Source organism: Sapajus apella, unplaced genomic scaffold, assembly GCF_009761245.1.
Source record: "Sapajus apella isolate SASKATOON/1434 unplaced genomic scaffold, GSC_monkey_1.0 scaffold58, whole genome shotgun sequence".
Taxonomy (NCBI): Eukaryota; Metazoa; Chordata; class Mammalia; order Primates; family Cebidae; genus Sapajus; species Sapajus apella.
In genome coordinates this window covers 987,777-1,011,873 of record NW_022436998.1, presented here as the reverse complement: position 1 = coordinate 1,011,873, position 24,097 = coordinate 987,777, and the positions used below count along the sequence as shown (strand labels likewise).

The 24,097-nt window shown below is 37.6% G+C and overlaps 1 protein-coding gene and 1 pseudogene across 2 annotated transcripts in view; both read left to right on the top strand.

Annotated features, from left to right (window-relative positions):
* Positions 1-24,097, top strand: part of LOC116528426 (cytochrome P450 2C19) — an 87,776-nt gene that overhangs the window by 33,956 nt on the left and 29,723 nt on the right. The window contains exon 6 of the mRNA XM_032245654.1: positions 23,686-23,827. Coding sequence (XP_032101545.1) covers positions 23,686-23,827 — 142 coding nt within the window. The remainder of the gene's footprint in view (positions 1-23,685; positions 23,828-24,097) is intronic.
* Positions 1,712-4,864, top strand: LOC116528428 (annotated as a pseudogene). Its single transcript, XR_004259020.1, has one exon. The product of XR_004259020.1 is annotated as a vacuolar protein sorting-associated protein 16 homolog pseudogene (transcript).

The following is a 24,097-nucleotide window of genomic DNA, read 5'->3' as shown; positions in this document are numbered from 1 at the left end:
TATAATGACAGGATCAAATTCACAAATAACAATATTAAACTTAAATGTAAATGGGCTAAATGCTCTAATTAAAAGATGTGGACTAACAAATTAGGAGTCTAAGTCTCTGTAGGTCTCTAAGAACTTGCTTTTCTTCAAAGGAGCTAAGGGGGATTTTGACAGGATTGCATTAAATCTGTAGAACAGAGAGTTATGCCATTTAAAAAATTGAAGTGAAATTCACATAACATAGATTAACCAGTTTAAAGAGTACACTTCAGTGGTATTTAATGTATTCACAATGTTGTGCAACCACCAGCTTTCTCTGATTTCAAAATGTTTTTATCACTCCACAAAAACATATCATATTGATTAAATAATCACTCCATTCCCTTACCACATCATGTAATAACCTCTAATCTTTCTGTCTCTATGAGATTGCCTGTTATGGCTATGTAAAGGACTCATAGCATATGTAACCTGTTATTTCTAGGTTGTTTCATTTATAATGTTTTGAAGACTCATCTAAGTTGCAGCATATATCAGCACTTCATTCTTTTTTGTGGCTGAAAAATATTCCATTTTCCATGCACATATATCACAATTTGTTATTCATCTGTTTATGGACATTTGCATTGTTTCCAACTTTGGGCTCTTATAGATAATTCTGTGTTGACCATTGTGTATGTTTCTTTATGGGCATGTTTTAATTATTCTTGGGTATATTCTCAGGAGTTGAGTTGCTGGGTCAAATGGTAATTTTATGTTTATCTTCTTGTATAAGAGTCAAACTTTTCTACAGTGAATGTGGCACTTTATATTCCTTCCAGCAATGCAAAAGGATTTCTATTTTTCCACATAGTTGCTAATACTTGTAATTTTCTGTATTTATTAAAGCCATTCTAGTGAATGCAAAGTGGTATCTCAATGTGAATTTATTGATTTATTTAGAGACAGAGTCTCACTCTGTTGCCCAGGCTGGAGTGCAGTGGCATGATCTCAGATCCCTGGAACCTTGCCTCCTGGGTTCAAGCAATACCCCTGCCTCAGCCTCCAGAGTGGCTGGGATTACAGGCATGCACTACAACACCTGGCTAATTTTTATGTTTTTGGTAGAGATGGGGTTTCACCATGTTAGCCAGGCTGGTCTAGAATGCTTGACCTTAGGTGATCTGCCCACCTTAGCCTCCATAAGTGCTGGGATTACAGGTGTGAGCCACCACACCCAGCTCTCATTGTGGTTTTAACTTGTATTTAATGACCAGTGATTTTGAACTTCTTTTAATATATGATTATTTATTTGTATATCTTCTTTGGAGAAATGCCATTTAAGTCCATTTTTTATTTAAATTAAGTTGCCTTTATTTTTCTTTTTAAACTATTAGAATTGTTTATGTATTCAAATCATTAAACTATCACATATACATAATATAAAAATATTTCCTCCCATTCTGTCAGTGGTTATTTCACATTCTTAATTATATTCTTGTTGGACAAAGTTCAATTTTGATGAAGTTTGGTTTATCTATTTTTTCTTTTGCCACTCTGGTATCAAATTTATAAATCTATTACCAAATATTAAGTCATGAAGATTTACTCCTATGTTTTATTCTGAGAGTTTTATAGTTTTGGCTCTTATATTTAAGTTTTTCCAGTCATTGTTAGTTATATTTTTCATTTGGAGTGAGCTGGGGAAGGTTCCAGCTTCATTCTTTTACATTTCATCATCCAATGGTCTTATCATCATTTATTGAAGATATTTTTTCCTCAGATTGAATGGTTTAGGCACCCTTGATAGCAAAGTAAATTGGCCATAGATGTTTAGGTTTATTTCTTGATTTCAGTTTTATTCCATTGGTCTTGGTGTCTATATGCTAGTAACACACTGTTTTGATTATTATACTTTGTAGTAAGTTTTGCAGTTGGAAATTGAGTACTCGCTGATACAGAAATTAAGAAGAAATTACTTAGGGAGATAGTAAGCATTTGGGAGTCCTTGGTAAGGTTTCTCTTTTTAATGCAAAGCAGCCCCAAATCATTTTCTAACAAATAGTAGCCTGTACAATCGAGCCGCACCGCTTCACCCTCAGTGCCAGTGTGGGTGACCTCAAACTCCGCCGGATGCCAGAGGTGCCTAGTCTGCAAAGTTCACCCTTCTGCTGGACTGTGCTGTGCCAGGACCGAGTGGCACACATTCTTCTGTCTGTGGTGCCTGATCTATACCTCCTGGACCATGCAGCCTGCTCCACAGTGACCCCCCTGGCCTGGCCCCAGGAGTAAGCAGCTTCCCACAGATGGCTGTCTCCTTCACCTACCGACATCTGGCACTCTTCACAGGCAGAGGCTACATCTGAATGGGGACGGCATCACTCAAGGAGAAGCTGTGTGAGTTCAACTGCAACGTCCGGGCACCTCCAAAGCAGATGATTGGCTCAATCAAGTGTGACATTTATATAGCAGGTAGGGAAGGCTGGCCACCCCACTCTAATCTTATTATGCAAATAGGACTTTCCACTTGACTGGTGCCTTTTTGTCTGCTCCTTACGGTACACGTGGCTGGCAAAGGGAAGGGATGATAAAGCCGCCATTTTGAACATACCTAGTCACAGGTAGTTCTTTCCTACCCACGTTCAACCACACAAGCTTCCAGCTTGCTTGTCTATGTCTGGTGCAGCCGTCCTCCTAGCAAGGAGAGGGCGGTGTTGGTGGCCTGGGAGAGGCAGCTGATCGTGGTGGGCAATGCACCCAAGATCATCCAGTGTGTGCTGGATGAGGACTCCTACCTTGTATCTGAGCTCCATGGTGTCCGCATCTTCTCCCGCAGCACCCATGGGTTTCTGCATGAGGTTCCAGCGGCCAGCAAGGAGATCTTCAAAATTGCCTCAATAGCCCCCGGGGCGCTGCTCCTGGAGGCTCAGAAGGAATATGAGAAAGAGAGTCAGAAGGCAGACGAGTACCTGCGGGAGATCCAGGAGCTGGGCTGGCTGACCCAGGCCGTGCAGCAGTGTATTGAGGCTGCGGGACATGAGTACCAGCCAGACATGCGGCAGAGTCTGCTCAGGGCTGCCTCCTTCGGAAAGTGTTTCCTGGACAGATTTCCACCTGACAGCTTCGTGCGCATGTGTCAAGACCTGCATGTGTTCAATGCTGTTAGGGACTATCACATTGGGATCCCACTCACCTATAGCCAACACAAGCAGCTCACCATCCGGGTGCTGCTGGACAGGCTTGTGTTGCAGAGACTTTATCCCCTGGCCATCCAGGTATTCGAGTACTTGCACCTTCCTGAAGTACAGGGCATCAGCAGAATCCTGGCCCTTTGGGCCTACTATAAGGTGCAATGGAAGGATGTCTCAGATGAGGATGTGGCTCGAGCCATTAACCAGAAGCTGGGGGACACGCCTGGTGTCTCTTACTCTGACATCACTGCATGAGCCTATGGCTGTGGCCGCATGGAGCTGGACATCAACCTGCTGGCCTATGAGCCACGCTCAGGGGATCAGGTACTCCTTCTCCTAAAGATGAAGAGGAACAAACTGGCACTAAGAAAGGCCATTGAGAGTGGAGCCACTGACCTGGTCAGTTCACAGTGTTGCTGCACCTGAAGAATGAGCTGAACCGAGTAGATTTTTTCATGACTCTTCGGAATCAGCCCATGGCCCTGAGTTTGTACTGACAGTTCTGTAAGCATCAAGAGCTAGAGACTCTGAAGGACCTTTACAATCAGGATGACAATCACCAGGAATTGGGCAGCTTCCACATCTGAGCCAGCTATGCTGCAGAAAAGCGGATTGAGGGCCGAATAGCAGCTCTTCAGACAGCCGCCGATGCCTTCTACAAGGCCAAGAATGAGTTTGCAGCCAAGGCTACAGAGGATCAAATGCAGCTCCTATGGCTGCAGTGGAGCCTAGAAGACAAGCTGGGGGGCCAGTTCCTAGACCTGTCTATGCGTGACACTATTACCGCCCTCATTCTTGGTGGTCACAACAAGCGTGCAGAGCAGCTGGCACGTGATTTCCGCATCCCTGTCAAGAGGCTCTGGTGGCTGAAGCTGACTGCCCTGGCAGATTTGGAAGACTGGGAAGAACTAGAGAAGTTTTCCAAGAGCAAGAAATCACCCACTGGCTACCTGCCTTTTGTGGAGATCTGCATGAAACAACACAACAAATACAAAGTCAAGAAATATGCTTCCTGTGTGGGTCCTGAGCAGAAGATCAAGGCTTTCCTTCTCACTGGCGATGTGGCTCAGGCTGCAGACGTGGCCATCTAACACCTGAACGAGGCTGAGCTGAGTCTCGTATTGTCCCACTGCATGGGAGCCACAGATGGGGCCATGGCTGACAAGATTCAATGGGCCAGTGCACAAGCCCAGAAGAAGTGATAAGTCCACCCTGCACACCTCAAGCCAGGGGTTCCTCCTAGCACCTGGGCTTGGCAGAAGGGTCATAGTTCATCCAGCTCCTCCCCCAGAGCAATGCTGAGGAGGCGGTGGTGGCGGGGTGGGGTGGGTGCTAGCAGGGCTGTCTGGTTGTAAATAATGTTGGAACACTTAAAAAATAAAGTACCAGATATAGAGTGGACTCTTTCTGGATGCTGTAGTCAGACAGGGTGTGCCCATCTTCCAGCTGCTTTCCAGCAAAGATCAACCTCCGCTGGTCAGGAGGGATGCCTTCCTTGTCCTGGATCTTTGCCTTGATGTTCTCAATGGTGTCACTGGGCTCGACCTCAAGGGTGATGGTCTTACCAGTCAGGGTCTTCACTAATATCTGCATCCCACCTCGGAGACGGAGGACCAGTTTAGTTTTAAAATCAAGTTTACTTTAAATTTTGTATTTAGTTATCATCGATTGGCTGATTTTGAAATGATACCATATGAAATATCTTTTTTAAAAAAAATTTTCAACTTTTATTTTAGATTCAGGAAGTGCATGTTCAAGTTTGTTACATAGGTATATTGTGTGATGCTAAAGTTTAGGGTACAAATAATTCCATCACCCAGGTAGTGAGGGTAGTATCCAATAGGTAGTTTTTCAGCTCTTGCTTTTATATCTCTCTATCCTCTTTAGTAATTGTCAGTGTATATTGTTTCCATATTTGTGTCCCACTTTTATATGAGAACATGTGGTATTTGGTTTTCTGTTGCTACATTAATTCTCTCGAGATAATGGCCTCCAGCTGCATATATGTGGCTGTATAGCATTTCATAGTGTATATATACCACATTTTCTTTATGCCACACACCATTGGTTGCTTCTATGTCTTTCCTATTGTGACTAGTGTGGGGATGGACATACAAGCACATGTGTCTTTTTGGTAGAACAATTTGTTTTCCATTGGGTGCATCCCCAGTAGTGGAATTGTTGCATCAAATGGTAGTTCTGTTTTTAGTTCTTTGTGAAAGCTCCAAACTGCTTCCCATAATGGCTGAACTAACTGACATTCCCACCAGTAGTGTATCAGTGTTCCCTTTTCTCTGCAGCCTCACCAACAGCTCTTATTTTTTGGCTTTTTAATTATATCCATTCTGACTGGTATGAGATATCTTATTGTGGTTTTGATTTGCATTTATCTGATGATTAGTGATGTTGAACATTTTTGTCATATGCTTGTTGGCCATGTGTATGTGTTCTTTGAAGGATATATGTCTTTTGCCCACTTTTTAATGGGGTTATTTGCTTTTTAACTTGTTGAATTGTCTAAGTTTCTTATAAATTCTTGATGTTGGACCATTGTTGGATTCACAGTTTGCAAATATTTTGTCCCATTCTGTAGGTTGTCTGTTTATTCTGTTGATAGTTTTTCTTGCTGTGCAGAAGCTCTTTTATTAGGTCCCACTTGTCAATATTCATTTTTGGTTCCAATTGCTTCTGAGGAATTATTCATAAATTCTTTGATGAAGCCTGTATCAGAATGATATTTCATAGATTTTTTTCTATAGAATTCTTATAGTTTGAGGTCTTAAATTTAGATCATTATTCCATCTCAAGTTAATTTTTGTATATGGTGCAAGGAAGTGTTCCAGTTTCATTCTGCATATAGCTAGTCAGTTATCCTAGTTCAATTTACTGAATAGATAGTCATCTCCTCATTGATTATTTTTGTCAACTTTGTTGAAGATCAGATAGCTATAGGGGTGTGGCTTTATTTCTGGCTTCTCTACTTCTGTTCAATTTGTTTTGTACCAGTTACATGTTGTCTTGGTTACTGTAATCTTACAGTATAGTTTGAAGTCACCTTATGTGAAGCTTTCAACTGTTCTTTTTGCTTAGGATTGTTTTGGCTATTTGGGTTCTTCTTTGATTCCATATGAATTTTAGAATTTTTTTTTCTAATTCTGTGAAAAATGACACTGGTAGTTTGATAGGAATAACATTGAATCTGTAGTTTGCTTTGGCAGTCTAGTCATTTTAATGATATTGATTGTTTCAATCCATATGCATGAGCTGTTTTTTCATTTGTTTGTGTCATCTATGATTTTGTTCAGCAGTGTTTTGTAGTTCTCCTTTGTAGAGACCTTTTGCCCCTCTTTTTAGCTGTATTCCTAGGTTTTCTTTTTGTGGCTATTGTAAATGGGATTGGGTTCTTGATTTAGCTTTCAGCATGAAAATTTTTAGTGTATAAAAATGCCACTGATTTTTACACATTTTGTATTTTGTGTACTGAAATTTCATTGAAGTTGTATAACAGTTCCAGGAGCCTTTTGGAAGGTTCTTTAGGGTTTTCTAGGTCTGAGATGGGTCTCCTAGGTCTGAGATGGCTCTTCTACTTCTACCAGTAGAAGATGGGCTTTGTATTTCTGAAGACAGTAGAAGGATGGGTCTTATTTTTAATCCAATGTACTACTCTTTGCCTTTTACCTGAGGTTTTGATTCTATTGTGAAATTGTTAGCTGGTTGCTTTGTAATTTCTATTGTGTGACTGCTTTATAGAATCTGTGGGCTATATACTTAAGTGTGTTTTGTGGTAGCAGGTCTTTCATTTCCATATTTAGAACTCTTTTAATGATCTCTTACAAGGCTGGTCTAATGGTAATAGAATTTCATGGTATTTACTTGTTTGGACAGGATTTTATTTCTTCTTTGCTTATGAAGCGTAGTTTGGCAGGATAGAAAATTCTTTCTTGTAATTTCCTTTTTAAATGAATATTGAAAATAGGCTGATCATCCCCTGTTAGCTTGACAAGATTCTCTTTGTATGTGACCTGATCTTTTTCTCTAGCTGCCTTTAAGATTTTTTTTTTTTTTTGGAAACTTTAAGTTCCTGGGTACATGTGCAGATCTTGCAGGATTGTTACATATGTATACTCATGCAGTAGTGGTTTGCTGCTTCCATCCCCCCATCACCTACATTAGGTATTTCTCCTAATGTTATTCTCCCCTACTTCCCCACCCACTGCTGTCCCTCCCCTAGCCACCCACCCCCCAACACACCTCAGTGTGTGATGTTCCCCTCCCTGTGCCCATGTGTTCTCACTGTTTAACACCTGCCTATGAGTGAGAAAATGTGGTGTTTTGCTTTCTGTTCTTGTGTCAGTTTGCTGAGAATGATGGTTTCCAGCTTCATGCATGGCCCTACAAAGGACATGAACTCATCCTCTTTAATGGCTGCATAGTATTCCATGGTGTGTATGTGCCACATTTTCTTTGTCCAGTCTATCATTGATGGGCATTTGGGTTGGTTCCAGATCTTTGCTATTGTAAGCAGTGTGCAATGAACTTACATGTGCATGTGTCTTTATAACAGAAGGATTTACAATCCTTTGGGTATATACCCAGTAATGGGATTGCTGGGTCAAATGAAATTTCTATTTCTAGATCCTTGAGGAATCACCACACTGTCTTTCACAATGGTTGAACTAATTTACACTCCCACCAACAGTGTCAAAGTGTTCCTATTTCTCCACATCCTCTCTAGCATCTGTTATCTTCAGGTTTTTTTTTTTTTTTTTTTGAGACAGAGTCTGGCTCTATCGCCAGGCTGGAGTGCAGTGGCGCGATCCCGGCTCACTGCAATTTCTGTTTTCCTGTTTCAAGCAATTCACCTGCCTCAGCCTCCCGAGTAGCTGGAACGACAGGCACGCGCCACCATGCCTGGCTAATTTTTTGTACTTTTTAGTAGAGACGGGGTTTCACCATGTTGGCCAGGATGGTCTCGATCTCCTGACCTCGTGACCCACCCGCCTAGGCCTCCCAAAGTGCTGGGATTACAGGCGTAAGCCACCGCGCCCGGCCTGTCTTCAGATTTTTTAATGATCTAACTGGCGTGAGATGGTATCTCAACGTGATACCATTTTTGATTTGCATTTCTGTGATGGCCAGTGATGATGAGCGTTTTTTCATATGTTTGTTGGCCTCATATATATCTTCTTTTGAAAAGTGTCTGCTCATATCCTTCACCAACTTTTGAATTTTTTTTTCTTGTAAATCTGTTTTAGTTCTTTGTAAATTCTGGATAGCAGCCCTTTGTCAGATGGGTATATTGCAAAAATTTCTTCCCATTCTGTTGGTTGCCAGTTCACTCTGATGATTGTTTCTTTCCTTGTGAAGAAACTGTTAAGTTTTATTGGATCCAATTTTTCTATTTTGGCTTTTGTTGCCATTGCTTTTGGTGTTTTAGTCATGAAGTACTTGCTGATGCCTATGTCCTGAATGGTTTTGCCTAGTTTTCTTTTAGGATTTTTATGGCGTTAAGTTTTATGTTTAAATCTTTTTTTTTTTGGATTCAAAGTTTGCATTGATTATTCTGATTTTAGAACTAAATCCAGGATTTTTTGTGAAAAACACTTATTGAAAGAATTAGTTTTCAAAATTGATCAGAAAGTGGTGATAGCTATTATTTAGATGTAAACACTCACAGTCATTTCAGAAAAATGGTAAAATAAAGATTCATGACTTCTCAATGTGTTTGCGTGTGTGTGTGTTTTCTCCTAGAACCATTGCTACATATCTCTCTCTCTCTCTCTCTCTTTTTAAAATTATACTTTAGGTTCCTACATGTACAGATCATGCAGGATTGCTGCATAGGTACATACATGGCAATGTGGTTTGCTGCCTCTGTCCTATGTTTAAATCTTTAATCCATCTGGAGTTAATTTTAGTGTAGAGTGTAAGGAGGGGTCCAGTTTCAGCTCTCTGCAGATGGCTAGCCAGTTTTCCCAACACCATTTATTAAACAGGGAATCCTTTCCCCATTGCTTGTTTTTGTCAGGTTTGTTAAAGATTAGATAGTTGAAGATGTGTGGCATTGCCTCCAAGGCCTCTGTTCTGTTCCATTGGTCTATATCTCTGTTTTGGTACCAGTACCATGCTGTTTTGATTACTGTAGCCTTGTAGTATAGTTTGAAGTCAGGTACCGTGATGCCTCCAGCTTTGTTCTTTTTGCTTAGGATTGGCTTGGTTATGTGGGCTCTCTTTTGGTTCCATATGAAGTTTAAGGTGATTTTTTCCAGTTCTGTGATGAAGGTCATAGGTAGCTTGATGGGGATAGTGTTGAATCTATAAATTACTTTAGGCAGTATGGCCATTTTCATAATACTTATTCTTTCTAACCATGAGCATGGAATGTTTTTCCATCTGTTTGTGTCCTCTCCTGTTTCCTTGAGCAGTAGTTTGTAGTTCTCCTTGAAGAGGTCCTTTACATCTTTTGTTAGTTGTATTCCTAGGTATTTTATTCTCTTTGTAGCAGTTGTCAATGGGAGTTAGCTCTTGATTTGGCTCTCTGTTTGTCTGTTATTGGTGTATAGGAATGCTTGTGATTTCTTCAGATTGATTGTGTATCCTAAGACTGCTGAAGTTGCTTATCAGTTTCAGGAGATTTTGGGCTGAGACAAGGGGGTCTTCTAAATGTACAATCATGTTGTCTGCAAATAGAGACAATTTGTGTTCTTCCTTTCCTAATCAAATATCCTTTATTTCTTTTTCTTACCTGATTGCTCTGGCTAGAACTTCTAATACTATATTGAATAGGAGTGGTGAGAGAGTGCATCTTTACCTAGTGCCAGATTTTAAAGGGAATGCTTCCAATTTTTGCCCATTCAGTGTGATATTGGCTGTGGGTTTGTCATAAATAGCTTTTATTATTTTGTGATATGTTCCAATACTTTATTGAGGGTTTTTAGCATAAAGGGCTGTTGAATTTTGTCTAAGGCTTTCTCCACATCTCTTGAGTAAAATTTTTTTTATTGTTGATGTATGGAGACACTCCTAATTTTTGCATTGATCTTGTACCCTGATTTGGCTGAAATAATTTATTAGCTCTACTTGTTTTTTTGTGTGTATTGTATGAGATTTTCTACAAGTGGAATTATGTTATCTTCAAATACACATGATTTGAATTTTTTCTTTCCTATTTGGATGGATTTTATTTTATTTTGTTGCCTAATTGCTCTGGCTAGAATTTCCAATACTATGTTTAATAGTAGGAAAAGTGGACATCCTTGTTTTTGTTCTTTCCTTTCCGATTTTAAGTTGTAAGCTTTTAACCTTTCACAATTTATTATGCACTTGCTTTTAAGTTTTCATAAATATGCTTCATTATGGTAAGGGAGTTTTATTTCATTTATAGTTTTCTGAGTGTTTTTGTTATAATGGGTGTTGAAAGCTGTCAACTTTTTTATGCATCTAATGAGATGAACATATTTTTCCCTTTTATTCCAATATGATATAGTATACACTGATTGACTTTCTTGTTGAACCACCCTTGCATTTCTGGGATAAATCTCACGTATTACTTGTGTTTAATTTTTAAAATTTTGTAAAATAAATTGTGACAAAAACATGTAACACAAAAGTTTCTGTATTAATCATTTTAAGCCTATAGTATATTGGCATTAATTACATTTATATTGTTGTGTAAACATCACTGTCATACATCTATAATTCTTTTAATCTTGCAAAATGGAAACTTGATACCCATTTAATTATAACTCTTGGCCAGGCATTGTAGATCATGTCTGTAATCTCAGCACTTTGTGAGGTTGAGGCAGACAGATGGCATGAGCCCAGAAGTTTGTGACTAACCTGGGCAACATGACAAAACTCTGTCTTACCAATAAAGCAATCAATAAACAAAACCAAAATAGTATAATTTTCTCAACTATGCAAACTAATTCATACTAATAATTTCATGAAGCCTGTCCATAGTAACACAAGAACAGGAGATGAACCTTGTAAAGGTGGCCCACCACATTCTTTGATGTCTTTGTCGGTCTTATCTGCCAGAGACTGTGTAGACCAGCTGCAGTTAAAATTCCCATTCCCTTGTCACTTGCTCTGAAATTTATCAAATGGAATGGATTGCCCAAAAAGAAGTGCCTAGAGACGTAGATGATGCAATAAAAAATGTTGTAGAACCTACCCCACCTCAAATGATAACTCCACATTTCTCCCTCCCACCATCCCATGACAACAAACATTCTACTTTGTGTCTCCATAAAATTGAATATGCTTGTTACCTCATAAAAGTGGAATCATAACATATTTGCTCTTTTGTGACTGGCTTATTTCACTTAGTCTAATGTTATGTTCTCCGGGTTCATTCATGTTTTTGCATGTGTCAGATTTTCCTTCCTTTCTTAGGGTGAATAATATTCTGTTGTACGTATAAGCCAAATTTGCTTACCCATTTACCTGTTGATGGGCCCTTGGATTACTTTCATCTTTTGGCTTTGTGAGTAATGCTATTATGAATATGGGTAAACAAACATCTTTTTGATGTGCTGCTTTCAATTCTTTTGAGTGTATACCCAGCAGTGGCATTTCTGGGATATGTGGTAATTCTGTTTTTAGTTCTCGAACTGCCTTAATGTTTTTCTTAACAGCTGCACCATTTTACATGACATTCCCGTCAGTAGGACTGTCTCCATATTCTCACTAACACTTGTTATTTTCTTGTGTTTTATTAGCCTTTATTTGATTCACTTAATTATAATTTATTTATAATTTATAAATATTACAAATGTATAATAGTAAAATATAGTATATATTTTAAATACATTATCATAAATGTATATTATAGATCATATATAAATTTATATTATTATTGATATATTATTAAAAATTTATAATTTATTATTTTAGTGGACACAATAATTGTACATATTTATGGGGTGTACTTAATATTTCAGTACATGTATACTTTGTGTAATGCTCAAGCAGGATGATGAATATATCTATAACCTCAAATATTTTTCATTTCCTTGCACTGGAAACATTAAAAATCTGCTCTTCTAGCTATTTGAAAATATACAATAATATATTGTTAATTATAGTCACCCTAAACTGCTATAGAACACTATAACTTACTCCTTTTATATAGCTGAACTTTTGTATGTGTTAACCAACTTCTGGCTATCCCCTCTACTTCTCTACCTACTATTCTGCTCTCTATTTCTACAAGATTAACTTTTTTAGCTTCCACATATGAATAAGAACATGTGTTATTTATCTTTCTGTGCCAGGCTTATTTCTCTTAACATAATGTCCTTTAATCTCAACCATATGGCTGTGAATGGCAGAATTTTCTGCTTTTTTTTTAAAAAATTGGTAACTAGTATTCCATTGTGTATGTTTTTATACTGCGTTTTCTTTACCCATTCATCTGTTGATGGACACTTAGGTTGATTCCATATCTTGGCTATGATGAATAGTGCTTTAAGTAAATATGGAAGTATAGCTATCTCTTTGATATAACAATATCTTTTCATTTGGTTATACACCCAAGAATGGGATTGCTGGATTACATGGTAGTTCCATTTTTAGTTCTTTGAGAATTGATCATACTGTTTCCCATCATGTCAGTACTAATTTACATTACCAATAACAGTTTATGAGTTCTCTTTCTCTGCATCGTCACTAGCATTTGCTGTCTTTTGTGTTTTTGATGATAGCAATTTTAACTGGAGTAAGCTGATATCTCATTGTGGCTTTGATTTGAATTTTCATGCTGACATAATCATGAGCATTTTTCATATACCTATTGGCCACTTGTATGTCTCTTTTGAAAGATATCTGTTTAGTTTATTTACCCATATTTTAATTATAGTATTTTTTTTTCTGTTGAGTTGTTTGAGTTATTAGTATATTTTGGATATTAACCCTCGTCAGATTTTAAAAATTGCAAATATTTTCCCTCATTCTTCAGGTTGCCTTTACACTTTATTAAATGCTTTCTTTGCCATGCAGAAGCTTTTCAGTTTGATATAATCTTATTTTTCTATTTTTTCTTTGGTTCTCTGTGCTTTTGAAGTTTTATCCATTGCCCAGACCAATACTCTGAATAATTTCTCCTGTTTTTCTTCTAGTAGTTTTATGTATTAATAATTTAATTTGAGTTTATTTTTGTAAATAATGAGAGCTATTTGCCTTTAAAAAATTTTCTGCATATAAATATCCTGTTTTCCTGGTGCTATTTAAGGAAGGGACTGTTCTTTCATCAGTGAATGTTCTTGGTGCCTTGTCAATAATAAGTTTGCTGTAAAGGCATGGAATCATTTCTGTGTTCTCTTTTCTCTTTCATGGGCCCATGTGTCTGAGTTAAGGCCAATATAATGTTATTTTAGATACTACAGCTTTATAGTTTTTTGTGTGTGTTTTAAAATTTCTTATTTTAAATGTTTCTGGGTACACAGAAGTTGTATATATTTGATAGGTACACGAGATCTTTTGATATAGAAGTGCAATGTGTAATAATCACATCATGGAAAGATGGTTTACCCATCCCTTCTAGCATTCATCCTTTGTGTTACAAACCATCCAATTATACTCTTTTAGTTATTTAAAAATGTATAATTGAATGATTATTGACTATAGTCACCCTATTGTGCTATTAAATACTAGGCCCTATTCATTAATTCTAACTATTTTTTTTACCCATTAGCAATTTCCACTCCCCTTTACCCACTCACTACCCTTCCCAGCCTCTGGTAACCTTCCTTCTACTCTGTATCTCCATGGACTCAATTGTTTTAATTTTTAGATCCCACAAATAAGTGAGAACATGTGATGTTTGTCTTTCTGTTCCTGGCTTATTTCACTTAACATAATGATCTCCAATTCTATCTGTGTTGTTGTAAATGACTACATCTCATTTTTTAAAAATAAATGAATGGTACTCCACTGTGTATATGTATCACATTTTTTTATCCATTTATCTGTTGATGAACACTTAGGTTGTTCCCATATCTTAGCTATTATAAACAGTGCTGGAACAAACATGGAGTGCAGATATCACTTTGATATACTGATTTTCTTTCTTTTGGGTATATACCTAGCAATGGAATTGCTGGATTACTTGGTGGCTCTATTTTTAGTTTTATGAGGAGCCTCCAAATGTTGCTCCATAGTAATTTTATGAATTTAAATTTCCACAAACAGTGTATGAGGGTTCCTTTTCCTTCCTATACTTACCAGCATTTGTTGTTGCTTGTCTCTTGGATATAAGCTACTTTAACTGGGGTGAGATGGTATCTTATTGTAGTTTGATTTGCATTTCTCAGATGATCAATAATGTTGAGCACATTTTCATATGTCTGTTTGCCATTTGTATGTCGTATTTTGAGAAATGTCTATACAAATCTTTTGCTCACTTAAAATTAAATTATTAGATTTTTTCCTAGAGAGTTGTTTGAGCTCCTTATATATTCTGGTTGTTAATTCCCTGTTAGAGGGGTAGTTTGCAATTATTTTCTCCCTATCTGTGGGTTATCTCTTCACTTCATTGACTGTATTCTTTGCTGTGTTGAAATTTTTTAACTTGATAAAATTCCATTTGTCCATTTTTGCTTTGGTTGCATGTTCTTGTGGGGTATTACTCAGGAATTCTTTGCCCAGTTAATATGCTGGAGAGATTTCTCAACGTTTTCTTGCAGCAGTTCTATAGTTTGAGGTCTTAGATTGAAGTCTTTAGTCAATTTTGATTTTGTTTTTGCACATGGCAAGGTATAGGGGTAGTTTTTTTTCCCTGCATATGGATATCCAGTTTCCCCAGCACTATTTCTTAGAAAGACTATCTTTTTCCCAGTGTACGTTCTTGCCATCTTTGTAAAAGATGGATTTACTGTATAACATGGTTTCATCTTGTGTCTCTATCCAAATCTCATGTCAACTTAGAGAACAGGCCTAGTAGGAGTTGACTGGAAAATGGAGGTGGAATTCTTCCATGCTGTTCTCATGATAATGAGTGAGTACTCATGAGATCTAATGTTTTAAAAGTGTTTTATATTTCCCTTTTTGCTCTCTGTTTCTCCTTTCACCATGTGAAGAAAATTCTTGCTTTCCTTTCACCTTTTGCTTTGATTTTCAGTTTCCTGAGGCCTCCCAGTCATGCTTCCTATCAGCTTATGGAACTGTGAGTCAATTAAACCTCTTTTTTTTTCATAAATTACCTAGACTTACGTAGTTCTTCATAGCAATATGAAAACAGACTAATACACTGTTGGTTTATTAGGATTTTCTCTAGATAAGATTATGTTATATTTAATCAGGAGCAATTTAACTTACCTTTTAAAATTTGAATGCCTCTTATTAATTTCTCTTGCCTAATTGTACTGCTTAGGACTTATGGCACTGTTTTGCTTTGTTTTGTTTTATTTAACTTTGGGGTTACTTATTTATTCTCTTTTGATAATTTCCAGATACACTTTGACCAATAAATAAGAGACGATTTTCTCTTTATTCCATATCCATTTATTTTATGAAAAACAAGCAATGGGGAATGGATTCTCTATTTCATAAATGGTGCTGGGAAAACTGGCTAGCCATATACAGAAAATTTTACACCTTATACAAAAACCAACTCAAGATGGGTAAAAGACTTAAATGTAAAACCCAAAACTATAAAAATACTGGAAGACAACCTAGGCAGTACCATTCTGAACATAGGCCAACAATCATATGTTGCAAAATTTTCTTTTGAATATAGGACTGTAGGACTCCAGCTGTATTGCAGCACATATTTTGTTTTCATCAGCTTTAGTTTTCTCAGTGCTAATTTACACATTACAGTTAGAGAATACCACCTTTTCACCCTGATCTTTAACATTCCAACAGTATAATCCCAGCCTAATTTTAGTCTCATATTCTTTCCACTACTTTCCTTTCTTTTGTTTCTTTAGCTTTTATTTTAAGTTCAGGAGTACATGTGCAGGTTTGTTATACAACTAAACTTGTGTCATGGGGGTTTGTTGTAGAGATTGTTTCATCATCTGAGTATTAAGCCTAGAACTCACTAGTTATTTTTCTCTATCCTCTCCCTTCTCCCATCCTCCACCCTCCTATAGGCCCCAGTGTGTGTCGTTCCCCTCTAGGTGTTCATATATTCTCATCTTTTGGCTCACACTTATAAGTGAGAACATGCAGTATTTGGTTTTCTGTTCCCTGCATTAATTTGCTAAGGATGATGACCTCCAGCTTCCTCCATGTTGCTGCAGAAGACATGATCCCATTGTTGTTTATGGCTTTATAGTATTCCATGATGTATGTGTACCAGATTTTCTTTTTTTACTCTAACACCAATAGGCATATAGGTGGATTTGATATCTTTGCTACAGTGAATAGTGCTGTGATGAACATACGTGTGCATGTGTCTATATAACAGAATGATTTCTATTCCTTTGGGTATATACCCAGTAATGGGATTCCTGGATCAAATGACATTTCTGCCTTTAAGTTTTTGAGAAGTTGCTACTCTGTTTTTCACAATAGTTGAACTAATTTACACACCCACCATCAGTGTATAAGTTCTCCATAACCTTGCTAGCATCTGTTATTTTATGGCATTTTAGTAATAACCATTCTGAATGGTGTAAGGTGGTATCTCATTGTGGTTTTAATTTGCATTTTTTAAAATAATCAGTGATGTTGGGCTTTTTTCATGTGATTGTTGGCCATATGTATGTCTTCTTTTGAAAAGTGTCCACTTTTTAATAGGGTTTAATTGTCCACTTTTTAATGGGGTTTAATTCAAAAATTTTCTTCTTGTAAATTTGTTTTAGTTCCTGATAGATAATGGACACTAGATCTTTGTCAGATACATAGTTTGCAATATTTTTTGTCCCATTCTATAGGTTGTTCACTCTGTTCCTAGTTTCTTTTGCTGTGCAGAAGCTCTTTAGTTTATTTAGATTCCATTTGTCAAGTTTTGCTTTTGTTACAATTGCTTTTGGTGTCTTTGCCATGAAATATGCCTGTGCCTAAGTCCAGAATGGTATTGTCTGGGTTGTCTTCCATGATTTTTAGAGTTTTGGGTTTTACATTTGAGTCTTTAGCCCATCTTGAGTTAATTTTTGTATAAGGTGTAAGGAAGGGTTCCAATTTCAATTTTCTGTATATGGCTAGCCAGTTCTCCCAGCACCACTTACGAAATAGATAATTCTTTCCCCATTGCTTGTTTTTGCCAGGTTTGTCAAAAATCAGATGGCTGTATCTGTTCAGTCTTATTTTTGAGTTTCCTATTCTGTTGCATTTGTCTATGACTATGGTTTTGTACCAGTTTATGCTGTTTTTGTTACAGTAGACTTGTAGTATAGTTTGAAGTCTAGTAGAATGATGTCTCCAGCTTTGTTCTTTTTGCTTAGAATTGCTTTGGCTATTTGGACTAATTATTAATTCCATATGAATTTTCAAATCAATTGTTCTAGTTCTGTGAATAGTGTCAATGGTAGTTTAAGAAGAATAGCATTGAATTTATAAGTTGCTTTGAGCAGTATGGTCATTTTAACAACATTTATTCTTCCTATCCATGAACATGATATGCTTTTCCATTTGTGTCATCTTTGATTTCTTTAAGCTGTGTTTTGTAGTTCTTCTTGTAGAGATCTTTTACTTCCTTGTTAGTTGTATTCCTAGGTATTTTATTCTTTTTTGGTGGCAATTGTGAATGGCAATTTGTTTCTGATTTGGCTCTTAGCTTTGCTGTTTTTGGTATATTGGGATGTTAGTGAATTTTGCAATTGATTTTGTATCCAGAGACTGTGCTGTGAGTTGTTTATCAGCTTAAGGAACGTTTGGGGTGAGATTATGGGGTTTTTTAGATATAGGGTTATGTCATCTGCAAACAGGGATAGTTTAACTTCCTCCATTTCTATTTGGATGCCTTTATATCCTTCTCTTGCCTGATTGTCTGACCAGGACTTCCAGTGCTGTGTTGAGTGGGAGTGGTGAGAAAGAGTATCCTTGTCTTGTGCCAGTTTTCAAGGCGAATGCTTCCAACTTTTGTCTGTTCAGTATGATGTTAGCTCTGGGTTTGTCATATATAGCTCTTAGTATTTTGTGGTATTGATATGGCTTGTCTCTGTGTCTCCACCCAAATCTCATTTCAAATTGTAATTCCCACACGTTATAGGAGGGGCCTGGTAGGAGATGACTGACTGATGGGAGCATATTTCCCCTTTGCTTTTCTCATGATAATGAGATGCCATGAGATCTGTTCATTTAAAAGTGTGTAGCAGTTCCCCACTGACTCACTGTCTCCTGCAGCCATGTAAGACATGCCCGGTTCCTCCTTCATCTTCTGCCATGATTGTAAGATTCCTGAGGCTTCCCTAGCCATGTGGAACTGTGAGTCAATTAAACCTCTTTTCTTTATAAATTACCCAGTCTCGGATAATTCTCTATATCAGTGTGAGAAAAAGTATAATACAGGTATGTTCCTTCAATACCTAATTTATTGAGAGGTTTTAACATAAATGGATGTTAAATTTTATTGAACATCTTTTGCATATCTATTGAGATAGTCAGATGGTTTTTACCTTTAGTTGTGTTTGTGTGATGAATCACATTGATTGATTTGCCTATGTGAAACCAATCTTGCATCCCAGGTATAAGGCCTACTTGTTTGTGTGGATAAGTTTTATGATGTACTGCTATGTATCATATAGCTTAAGCTGATTTAAAACAAAGGCCTTAGACTAATTTTTGGTTTTCTTTCTTGAAATAAGCTAATGGCTTATCTATGTAAGCTTTTTTCTTAAAAGAAAAATTTTAAAAATCTTGTACCTAGCACAGTATTGTTACAGGCTTTACATGTAACATTTTATATGGTAGTTTAGGTCTGTCAGTTTATTAATTTTGGACAAATTAACAGTTGGCTCTGGCCTTTTGCTGTAACATGCCTGTATCACTCACTTATCCCTGGCATTCATGCAGACATATCACTTTTAGTTCTACTGTCAATTTGAAGTTCAGGCTTAGCGTAAATTTTTGTCAGGTAGCCCTACTACCTGGAGTTTTCTTTCTTCCTTTTTCTTTCTGTTTTAGTTTGAAGTTTTTGAGTGAAAGTACCAGTGTTCAGGTTTGAATTGTAATAGTCTGTATATTCAACACTTGAAGTAAATTCTATTTTGTTGTACTCTTGTTTCAAAGTACATTCAAGTAGGTTTTCTGAAATATAGAAATAAAATTAAAAAGGAAATAACTCAGTAAGACAAAAAAAATGGAAAAAATAAAGAAAATCTATATGACATACCGAACATTTTCAAGGAAACACATATTCAAATTTTGGAAATTGCAGAAGGAGAAGAGGTGCAAAAGGGCATAGAAAACATACTTAATTAAAAAATTACTAAAAATTCCTCATGTCTTAAAAGTGATATATGCAACTTGATACAGGAAGATTTCAGGTAAATTTAACCAAAAAGTTCTTTCTGAAGCACATTATAATCAAACTGTCAAATATCAGGCAGAAAATTCTAAAAACAGTAAAAGTATCATGTCACACATAAGGCAATCCTCATCAGACTAGTAGCAGATTTAACAGAAGAAACCTTACATGCCAGTAGAGAATGGAATAATGCATACAATGTGCTGACAGAAAAAAAAAAAACCCTTGCTACTGAAGAATAATATATTGAGCTCAATTATCCTTTCTAAATGAAGGAGCAATAAATTATTTTCCAGAAAAACAAAAACTGAAGGAATTTATCACCAGTATACCAGTCCTACAAGAAATGCTTAAGGGAAGAGAGAAGGAGCTTCAAGATGGCTGATTGAAAGCATCTGGCACTTGCATTCTTCACAAAGAAGAAAATAACAAGTAGAATATCACACTTCAAATAGAGAATTTGAGAACACTGGAGTTAAACATAAAAAACAGGAAACACCAAGGCATGGAAGGAGTGGAAAGTGAGGCAGACAGCTAGGCTGGGGTCAGCTGGAAGTCCAGAGAGTCTCATTAGTGTGGGAAAAAAGATAAGTGAAAGATCCCTAGTGGTCCACATTTCCATCACAGACTACTGCATACCTTGGCATGGGAGAGCCGCTTGACCCTCACAGGCCCTAAGACTAGCATAGTGTACTGCCTGGAGACTGTATGATGACATTGATACAGGGAGGAAACTCTGGGCCACACACCTCTCACATCTTAAGCAGCTAGAACATGGTGTCATTTTGAAAGCCCATCTCCCACCAGATTGCATCCTGTCTTGGGTCCTAATAGCATTTGCATCTTCACATTTCTGAATCCCCATTAACTTCTCCCTGCATCTACCCAGAGGGCTGCAGTGCTGTGACACTGGTTAGATCCTTTGGAGCAGCAAGGTCTCAAACACTTTACCACACACAGTGTCCTGCACACCAGAAAACAAGTAGTGCAGCACAAGGGGAGGCTGCCTCCAGGACAATAGAAGTGAAAGTGCATTTTTCTTGGGGTCTAAAACCTGCCTGCCTTTGGTTAATGCCACTGATAGCAACCCCGCCACTAGCAGGAACATGTGCTCTGAGGATAGGGTCTCTCCACCTGCAGCCTCCAGTGGGGATGGAAGAATGCATCAGTGTCAATGACCCCAACACCCAGTAGCTGGGTTGATGAGCACTTGTATATGCCCTGAGGGTGGCTCTCGTTGCTGTTGCTGCCATTTCCACCACAGTCATTGCTGCTAGGGGGTGAAACACACACTCCACAAAACTGTGAACCACCTATCTGCATTTCTGCCACGGGCTGCAACCCTGACACACCAGCAGTAAAGCCTTAGTGTACTTGCATTTGCCTTAAGGATGGGTTCTTCTCACTCACTGCTGCCACTTTGGCTGTCACCTGAACAATCTTTCTGGGGGTCTTGAAATTACTTAGTTTTGGCCACCATAGCCTACACTCATGTGCACCACCACTGGCCAGCAGACAGTTCTGCTCATCCTGGAACCTCCTGCCCTGTAGTGCCTGAGCAAGCTGCCCAAAGACCTGGCGTTCACCCTTCCCCAACCACAATGACTAACATCTGTGCACTCCTCCTGGGGGCCTGAGGATGGTCCTTTTCTGCCTGACACTATCATTACAACTGGCACTCATCCACATATGCCACCTAGGGGCCTGGGAACTGGCCTGCCAAACTCATCACTGCCTCTGCTTACACAAGTACATGCTGTTTGGAGGCCCAAGGATTGTCTCGCCATGGCTAGGACCATAGCCCATGTCATACATACTGTCAGAGCTTGAAAAAAAAACTGCCTATCCACTCATGGCTGCCACTGCTGCCCCCCAAACGAGCTGCCTAGAGTCCCAAGAAACAGTCCACTTGGATTCACTGACACTGGTACTTGCATATAATGTTTAGGGCCCAAGAATAGCCTAGGCACTGAGAAAATCACAAACACTGCTGATGCTGTTTACAGTTGAAAAAAATCATACAGAAACTACACTATTTCACATACTCAGAATAAAAGATAAAGTGCCCTACAAAACCAACACCATAGCTACATCTTTAGGAATAAGTCTTTCCTTATAAAAGTCAATCCAAAAAATTGGAAGAAGTGACTGTTACACAATATGTATGAGTATGAATGTGATGACACAACATGAAAAAGCAATGAAGGATGACATTTTCAAAGAAATGCAATATTTTATCAGCAACAGATTCCAATAACAAGTTAACCAGGTGCAGAGATGGATGCCTGTGATCTCAGCTACTCAGGAGGCTGAGGTAGGAGTTTTGCTTGAGCCTAGGAGTTCAAGGCCAGTCTGGGCAGCATAGTGAGATCTCACCTCAAAAAAATTTAAAAAAGAAAAAAAGGGAACTATACAGAAACCTAGAACTGAAGAATTTAAAGAATGAAATAAAAAATTTAAAAGCTTCAACAATAAAGTAGATGAAGCAGAAAAAAGCTTTTAGAACTTGAAGATGGATCTTTTGAAATAACCTAGTCAGACCGAAAAAAAGAAAAAAAAATTAAAAAGCCTATGTAATTTAGGACAACATGAAGCCACCAAATATCTAAATTTTGCCTGTTACTGAGGCAAAGAGATTCAAAGGCAAAGGAAACTTACTACCAAAATAAAAGCTGAAAATTTCGCAAGTCTTGCAAGAGATTTTGGTATCTTGATACAAGAAGCTCAGAGATCCCCAAACAGATACAGTCCAAAAATGTTAGTTAGACTCTGTCTCAAAAAAAAAAAGTACTTTTTAACATGACAAGCTTAGAAAACTGAATGAAGCTGATGTTACCAAGAAAGAGGACTGTCTTTGTCTAGTAAGTACACATGTGAGAGGATTTAGTCTATTTCAGTGGTGCTGATTACACAATATTCAACATTACACAGGTCACTTGGAGATTCTAAATTCATCATTAATTTAATGCTGGCCTAGGGACTGGTTAGAAAGTAATATGTTTTTGTATACTGATGATCTCTTGTACTCAATATTCAAAACTGTCCCCTTATTGTGGTCAATTTGGTGTCATATCAATACCTCAGTCCTAATTCAAACTAAGTATTCCTTATCCATTGTTTTTTTCCTCCTAACTTCCTAATTATGAGAACTCCAGTCTCTGAGCCTTGGCATATGCATAAGCCTTACTCTCTGCTTATCTTCTGTGGGCAATTAATGTTTTCATTCTTCATCATTGTCATTTCTCTTCATTTCGCATATTTTTATTTATTCCTGTACTACTTGCACTCTGGAACAAGCTGTCTGTTGCCTCCCATCTAGATTACAGTAGTGTGGGCCCATCTTGTCTTTGTAAACCCATCATCTTTTTCTATAATTTATTATAGGTTTTGTTGTCATATTGCTTTTTTCATGTTGGTTTTTTACAAAATTTCAACTTTATAATGAATCTACAGGCAATATTGAGTCCATGTACCTTTCTGACAGAAGAAGATAATTGCAGACTTTTGAATTAGGCTCATAGAATCTAATGATATGTCCCTAATTTACCTATATTTATTAATTTTGATTGTGGTTGTCTACAGGTAATAATGGTTTTAACAGATAATGTCTTTATTCACCTCAAATATAGGGAGTGTCACAGAGGAGCAATCTAGGAATAATATAGCAGCCCCAAAGCAGCAGAGAGTCAAGTGCCTTCTATTTTTTCACTATATTTAGTATACATACCTTCATTTTCATGATTAAATCCCAGGATGGGAGTCTACTCTATCTCCGACTTTACATTTGTGTTTTGAGTATGGAAGAGGAAATAGAGGAAGTGGATCTAGAAACCTTCTGCTTATATTTTCTTTGGCAAAAAATATGCTATATGATTCAGCTGCAAAAAACTTGATAAATGGAAATTTTTGGCAAGCACGGAATAAGGGAGTAGGAAATAAAGTTTAGGCCAGTTGGTCTACAGCCTCTGCTACACCATACAGTATTTTTTTCTAGTACACTTTACAGTTTCTATGTTGGTAACTATATAACAATGTGAGTAATTTTGAATTCATTGTAATCAAAGATGCTGGTAAATAATTTGTCAGATAATTGCATCAAATCATTCCTAGGAAGAGCACAACGAACAGTCTGAATTCACTATTGAAAACTTGGTGAACACTGCATTTGACTTGTTTGGAGCTGGGACAGAGACGACAAGCACAACCCTGAGATATGCTCTCCTTCTCCTGCTGAAGCACCCAGAAGTCACAGGTATGATCACAGATGATGAGTTAATTGATTTTCAGAAAAGATATAGGGAAGGTGCTGCTAGTTTTCTCCTTCCTGTTCCTCTTAGAGAAGCTTCATTACTTAAACTGCTGTGTTCCCAACTGTAATCTGTTCCAATTTAATGGTATGATTAAAATGGGATATCTTGGTCTTGCACAGTGGCACATGTGCAGTCCCAGCACTTTGGGAGGCCAAGGCTGGTGGATAACTTGAGGCCAAGAGTTCAAGACCAACCTTGCCAACATGGCCAAA